Source organism: Lactuca saligna, chromosome 8, assembly GCF_052625555.1.
Source record: "Lactuca saligna cultivar CGN05327 chromosome 8, ASM5262555v1, whole genome shotgun sequence".
NCBI classification, from domain to species: domain Eukaryota; kingdom Viridiplantae; phylum Streptophyta; class Magnoliopsida; order Asterales; family Asteraceae; genus Lactuca; species Lactuca saligna.
The window spans coordinates 84323788-84331238 of NC_136424.1; the positions used below are offsets into that span (position 1 = coordinate 84323788).

General features: G+C 34.3%; 1 protein-coding gene across 1 annotated transcript; it reads right to left on the reverse strand.

Annotated features, from left to right (window-relative positions):
• Positions 1-4485: 4485 nt before the first annotated feature.
• LOC145011566 (thioredoxin reductase NTRC-like) lies at positions 4486-7200 on the reverse strand. Its single transcript, XM_078970309.1, has 8 exons — positions 6825-7200; positions 6096-6669; positions 5710-5989; positions 5509-5616; positions 5342-5428; positions 5168-5272; positions 4928-5058; positions 4486-4822 (listed from the first exon to the last, which is right to left on the reverse strand). Exons 1-8 carry the CDS (start codon positions 7105-7107, stop codon positions 4762-4764), a joined length of 1629 nt encoding a protein of 542 aa, XP_078826435.1. The 5' UTR covers positions 7108-7200; the 3' UTR covers positions 4486-4761.
• Between the last annotated feature and the right edge of the window lie 251 nt (positions 7201-7451).

A 7451-nucleotide genomic window follows, 5' to 3' on the forward strand; every position in this document is an offset into this window, starting at 1 on the left:
GATTTTGGCTCCTATTTGTCCATATTAACCATTCCTTATAGTGTATATATATATATATATATATATATATATATATATATATATATATATATATATATATATATATTAGATTTTTAGATCTCAAGTTTAGCTTAACCAAACCTCAAAAAACTTCTCTTTGATCAAAGAAACACTCTCAAGTTAAGTAATGGATTCGGCTTCCGCTGATGTTGGAGATTCATCAAACAATGTTACGGCTGTTAGCATCAAAAAAACAAATAGAAATCCGGCTATTTGGTGCAATTTTGATTTTTTGTGTAATGTCGAGCGGTCCAAGAAAAGCGCGATGCAAAAAATGTGGTGCTTTTTCAATGAAGATGAGAATTCGGTATTGAAACCTCATATGAATAAGAGATGCCCCGCGGTGAAATTTGGGCCGGATCATAATCAAATAACAATGATGAAAGATACTACATTGTGGAATTACGAAGCGGCTAAAGTTTGGGATAGGAAGGCGAAGTTCGTGATTCAAGAATGTTTACCTTTTGACCACTTCGATAACAAACGATTGATTTCACACATCCAAGATACTCTTCGACCGTGATACTGTCATGTGAGTTGTACTTCCCTTAGACGCGATTGTATTGAAATGTGGAAACTTGCAAAAAAATGAAATGATTTTAGGATTTGAAGCTTTAGAAACCGGTGTAAATTTAACTTGTGATGTTTGGAGGGCACCTCACAGTTCACCAGATTCGTTCCTTTGTGTTACCGTTCATTGGATAAATCCAAATAATTGATTCATGATGAAACGTACGATTGTGTTTGAATTGTTTGAGGTGCTGCATACCGGTATAAATTTATTTAAAATGTTAGATTTTGTCATCAAAACTTATAAACTTGAAGAAAATGTTTTTTCTATATCTTTTGATAATTCATCGAACAACATCGTCGCGGTTGGACAACTAAAATTAAAATATAAACCAATTTATGACTGTGTTTTCTTCTGCAGTCGATGTGTTGCATATATCATTAATTTGGTTGTGCAAGATGGACTAACTAGCATTGAACTTATAAAAGATGGTTTCAAACAAATGCTAAAAGATATTTATAGTTCTAGTAATGCTCGATATCATAATTATATGAAGTTTTGTGTCGATGCGAATGCCCATTGTTTAGGTCCGAATTGGGAAATGCCTACCCAATGGAACTCCACTTGCAACATGTTTGAATATGCATTATATCAAAAAGATACTTTAAAAATGTTTGATGACCACCTTGCGGAACGTAATCGAGTTACGACTTATAAGGAATCAAGTTGGGATACTATCAAATTTGTTACAAAAATGCTTGGAGTTTTTAAAAAAGAAACTATTTTTTATCAGGGGTTTATTATCCTACAAGTTGTTTAGTTTTAAACCAAATATTTTTAATGTGAGCAAAAATAAATGAGATGTACAATGTTTGCTAATATGATTATCCGATGAAAGCAAAGTTGAAAAAATATTTTGAAAATATGCCCCCCCCCCCCCCCCCCCCCCCGGCGGGGTTATAACTTGTTTCGTCGCTTTGAGTTCGACTCTAAATGTTGGGGGTTGAGACTTTACTTGAAAATATTTGTTACGATTTTGGTTTATTGGATGATGACATAAAGTATGCATCAAGGGAGATTTCAAAATTTAACAAAGTTTGTTTGAAGTTTATTTAACAAAGTATGGTTAAACAAACATTCTTGACATGATGCGAGGTACAGGGGCATCCGGATCCACTTCTCACCAAAATAACGAAACAATTCAGCTCTTTAATACTTTTAGGAATGAAAATTCCAAACAAGCTCGATCTAACACCTCTAGTAGCGAGTTCGGAAGGTACATTGGTTCCGATTTTTTGGTACCAATGAGTGTGCAAGAGTTTGATATTTTGGCTTGATGGAAAGAAAAGGAAACCCAATTTCCGATTCTAGCCGCCATGGCCCGTGATCTATTAAGCGCCCAAGCTTCTACAATAGCTTCGGAATCGGCTTTTTCTGTTAGTGGTAGGGTTATATCACCAAAAAGAACAAAATTCGCCCCTTTGTCGGTGGAAGTATGCATCTGCTTGAAATTCTACCTCGATGGCGTAGAATGGATATAAGACGTTGAACTACTAGAGGGCAAAGCATTTCATGATGAAGAAGTAGCTATGGGATTGTGAGTGTCACTCACCGTACAAGAGCTCGAGTACGAGAGAACATTGCACAATGACATGGCAGATGATGAATAAATCCAAATAATAATAATAAAACAATTTGGATGTTTTGTGTTTATGTTTGAAGATGTATTAGTATGACAGTTTGAATGTTTTGTGTTTTAATGTTTAAAGTTGTATTATATATATATATATATATATATATATATATATATATATATATATATATATATATATATATATATATATATATATATATATATATATATATATATATATATATATATATATATATATATATATCTGAAAATTGCTCCAAAGAAATGTGTTAATTCTAAGTTTCTCAATTTGTGCATACATACACACAAACATGCCACTGTCCTTTTTTCTAAGTGGGAATGCACTCATTTTGAGTTAATTCAACCAAAAAAAAATACCCCTTCCTTATAATACATTCTTTACAAACACACACACAAAAAAATAAAAAAAAAAATAAAATAATTGGAGACGTGGGTTTTTTTGAAGCCATATGCATCTCAGTTCAATCCCATGGCCATATATGCATCAAATGTGGGATATGCCCACATTTTTTTTTTGTGTGTGTGAAACACCAAAACTAAAGCATATTGACAAAAAAAATAATTAAAAAAAAAAATCCTATATTAGACTCTTTAACCCAAAAGCAAAGCCAAAACACGGGTGGCCCATCGGACCGGTTTGAAGAACCGGTTTATGAAAAAATGAACCGATTTATATAGGTTCGGATGAACCGGTTTTGACTATAGTGATTAGAACCGAACCGGTTTTCTGAACCAGTTCTGTTTGAATAAAAACCGGTTCGTGCAGGTCTACTCTGGAAAAGACCATTTGGCCCAGCCCATTTCGTATTGGGTTCCAGGCTTAACAGTCAGTACATAAGCCATTTGGGAATGTATGTCAAAAAATCTTGGCTCTGTTAGATATGTGTCTGACCGAGTCAGGTCAGACATTTTTGGCTGACTCAGTCAGCTGAAGCTGTTCGATAAACAAAATTTAGGTGTCTAACTCGATCAGTGGAAAAGAGGATGATGGGAGTCGAACCCATCACCTCACACTCATAAACCATCATATTTACCATTAAATTAGAAGTTTTTTTTGTTATAGTTGCTCAAACATTTTATATATTTTATATATTATTATTATTATTATTATTATTATTATTATTATTATTATTTCATAGAAATGTATAGAGCATCAAGATCAAATGGTTATATTGCATCAATTAGCACATTCAGTCAGATGTACAATCAAACAACATGGTTTCTTACTCAGTCAGAATTTCTTACTCGGACATATATTTCTCAATCAGCACTTTCTCAGTCAACAACTATCAAACGGGACCGGAGTTTTATAAGTTTGTTCTTCACTCATTTACTTGTATTTGTTAAATTTTTAATTATAACTTTAAAACTATAATTCTGGAACACATAGAACTTGTCTAGAACAAGCAAAACAATTCCGGAATGTGTAAATAATTGATAGCATGTGCCTTAGGTAGAAAGTTATTCAGTCTTGCTAAGGACGCATAAGATTAGAACAATAAATTTGCCTTAAGGTAAATCCAAAATAAATTTGCCTTAATGTGTAAATAATGGTTAACAATAACATTTGCCTTAAATAAATCCAAAATAAATGTATTCCATAACACGGAAAATAAGTTTGGAATGTTTAGAACAGTGTGTAACTAGTTTGAAACTAACTTTTTTTTTTTGTTTTTCAGCATGACCGCATTTTTTATTCTTATCTTACAATGTGGTGCAAACTTGTCATTGTTGTGGATATTCTTGTTAAAACCAAAATCTAACCGTCACGCAAGGCTATATTCCAACAAACATGTTTTGGTAAGTGGTTAGATATTCATGTTATGATAGAAAGTGATGCTTTGCTTTTACATTACATATTCTACAAAAGAAGTAGTCACAAAGCCTCGAGGAATTGGTTTTTGAGATCAGAGAGTATGAGTTGACCTTTGGAAAGAGGGAATTATGTCTTGTCACTGGCTTCCAGTTTGTTGATTTTTTACGGCTTCAGATTTTAATAAGCCTTCCGATTACATGTGTTTCCCACAGTCAAGACGAATTAGTTGGAACATGTTATAATTTATAAATGTATTTGAAAAATCTCATAGTGTATTTCTTTGCTCTTATACCATATCAAATTTAAGTAAGAATTTCACTCATTGATTATTGATTAAAACGAGTGTATACATGGAAAAATTATATAGAAAACAGAAGGTGAGGGACGATAATGCATGAATCTCAACATCTAACTGAACAAAAATAAAGTTAATAGTATAGCCATATTATTATGATGATATTGAAGTATGGAAACTCCATGGGTTCTACAATTAACAATTGGCCCAAAAACTTGTTCTCCCTTCAACGATTTTGACAACATTGTATATTACATAACATAGGGATGCTGAATTAAATCCAAAATATTAAATACTTTAAACATCATATAAATAAGAGGCATATATTGTGCAAGCAACAAGTTTAAACGTATCAAAATTGTATCACAAAAATGCTGGCATCTAGGAAAGTGAAGAGAAAAAACTTACTTGTTTGCTTTGATAAACTCCCTATATTCTTTCTTCATTTTGACCCCGGATACACTCCTGCATAATAATATATCATAATATCTCAATTCCATTGTTAGAGTGAAAAGAGTTTCTAAAATAGGAAATTAAGAAGGAAAAGAATTAAAAGATTTAGTAACCTACCTGATCATTTCTTTATGCTTGAAGAACTGGACACATGGCGTACCCATGATGTTTGCTGCTTCAGCAACTTCCTGATCTTCTTCTATATCAATCTCAACATAATGGACATTCTCCTCAAATTCATCTATCACCTGTTTCATTTTCATTCATCAACCAATTATTAATGGAATTTAGCCAAAGTTTCTTTCTTAATTTCAAGTTAAAAAGATGAAATAACATTAATTTGAATGAATGAATGACCTTGCTGAGGATTGGCTTCAATGTCCTACATGGACCACATGAGGGTGCTGTGTATAACACACAAATCAACCTCGGACTTTCATGGTACAATTTACGCACTGCATACTGTTATTTAAAAAAATAATAAGAAGAAAAAATATCTTGTCAAAAAATAAGGGTATAAATGTCAAATACCTGTCCCTTGTGCTTTGTAAGTGTAATGTCAAATCCTTCTTTTTCATCACTTGTTGTGAGCTCTTGTTCACCTTCTTCACCATGGTGCTGTGAGTAAATTGCAAGCTTATGTCGCATTTTATGCATATATATAATAGGAATGTGAAGAAAAAAAAAAAAAAAAATACCTGATGAAATTCAACAAGAAGATTATTGCTGACAAGATATCTCTCCACTGACAAAGCAGCAATGCACCCTGATCCAGCTGCAGTTATGGCTTGCCTCCATTCATGATCCTATATGTATAAAAAAAATATTGGATATAAATCATCATATAATATAAAAAATAAAATATAAGGTTGAATTGGTCTTTAGTAAATTCAATTTACCTGAACATCTCCTGCAACAAACACTCCTTCAGTTGAAGTCTTTGCAGTGCCTTCTTCAACCAAAATATATCCAGTATCATCAAGTTTGACTTGACCTTCCAGCAATTGACTATTTGGAGAATGACCAATTCCATAAAACAATCCTTTGACCTCTAATACTGATTCCTCTCCTGTATCAAGTCTTTTGGTCAAAACACCAGACATCTGCCCTTTACTATTGCTCACAACATCAACTGTCTCTGTGTTGAAATGCACCGTGATATTTGGATTATCAAAAACTCTGAAACATTCGCCATAATCAACCTGTTATACAAAGAAGAAAGAATCCCAGTCTTTTAACTACTTCCATGAAGACATGGATATGATATGATCATATATTTTCTAACCTGTCCTGCATAGCTCGTGATGCCTTTAACTGATCCCTGCGTACAAGTAAATGTACATGTCTTGCATATTTAGTCAAATAGATTGCTTCCTCGGTTGCTGTATCACCTCCTCCAACAACAGCAAGAACTTGACCCTTAAAAATTGGTGAAGCTCCATCACAGATTGCACAGGCACTGATTCCCCTACTCCAGAACTCATCTTCACGAGGTAATTTAAGCCTTTTGGCAGTCGCCCCTGTGGCCACTATGATACTGTTACACTTTACTATGCGATCACTACTTTGTACAGTGAAAGGACTGGTGTTCACATCAACAAATTCAACATCTTCTTGAAAAAGCTCTGCTCCCCAACGCTCGGCTTGACTTCGCATCCTATCCATCAGGTCTGGACCAGTGATACCTTCTGGAAACCCTGGAAAGTTCTCGACTTCTGTGGTGGTCATCAATTGTCCACCTGGAACACCGCCTACTTGATATCCCTCAAACACTACAGGCTTCAAATTGGCACGACCTGCGTAGATTGCTGCTGTGTAACCAGCAGGTCCTGAACCTATAATCACCAAATTTTCAACACCTGAAAGCATTCCATGGAATACTGGTTAGACGCTCAAAGTTTCCTTCAGATCAATGCAAAGCACATCCTCTTTCTACTTCGATTTGTTTGGTTTTGAGGTTTAAACATACACATGGATACATACGTAAATGATTTTAAAAATAATAAGTAGAAACCTGGAGAAGTAGGTTGATCAGCAGAGTAAGCCTTAACGGTTACTGATAACGACGGTGGCTGAGAACGGTGGTAATTTGGGAACCGGCCACCGATGGCAGCGACCGAATCATACCGAAGAGAGCTAGCGCGTTGGCTGTTCAATCCGAAAAAGATTCCGTTAGCGATTGTTGAGGGACTGGACCTAGTAGAGGTCGGTCGGCTACCGAGACTATTTTTTCCGACGTCAATGCCGATTCCGATTCCGATTCCGACGCTGTTGGCCACCTGCGCAGTTGTAGCCATCAGGTTCGAATCGGACGATACCCCAACTAACCCAAATGTCAATTGACGGACACCTGAACGTTTTGACAAGCCATAACGGAAATATGTTGGGTTTGGGACAAACGGACAAAGAACAATGTTAACAAAGCTTTGGAATTTTGATAGTTTGTTAATTAGGAATATTGGGCTAAGGTTGAAATTAGGCAATGAATTATTGAATTTGTGTTTATTTACATATTAAACTCATTTAAGTTATAAATACTCATTGAATTTATTAATTTTTATTCAAAATGGTCAATATATTATCATCGGTCATAAAGACTAGTTGAATCAATAACAAAATATTACTAATATTTTACAACTTA

Excerpts from the sequence above, each read along its gene's own strand:
- LOC145011566 (XM_078970309.1), bottom strand. The coding sequence starts at position 7,107 with ATGGCTACAACTGCGCAGGTGGCCAACAGCGTCGGAATCGGAATCGGA. Across the intron at positions 5,429-5,508 it reads TTCTTGTTGAATTTCATCAG|CACCATGGTGAAGAAGGTGA; the intron begins GTATTTTTTTTT and ends ATTTACTCACAG. Across the intron at positions 4,823-4,927 it reads AAGCATAAAGAAATGATCAG|GAGTGTATCCGGGGTCAAAA; the intron begins GTAGGTTACTAA and ends ATTATTATGCAG.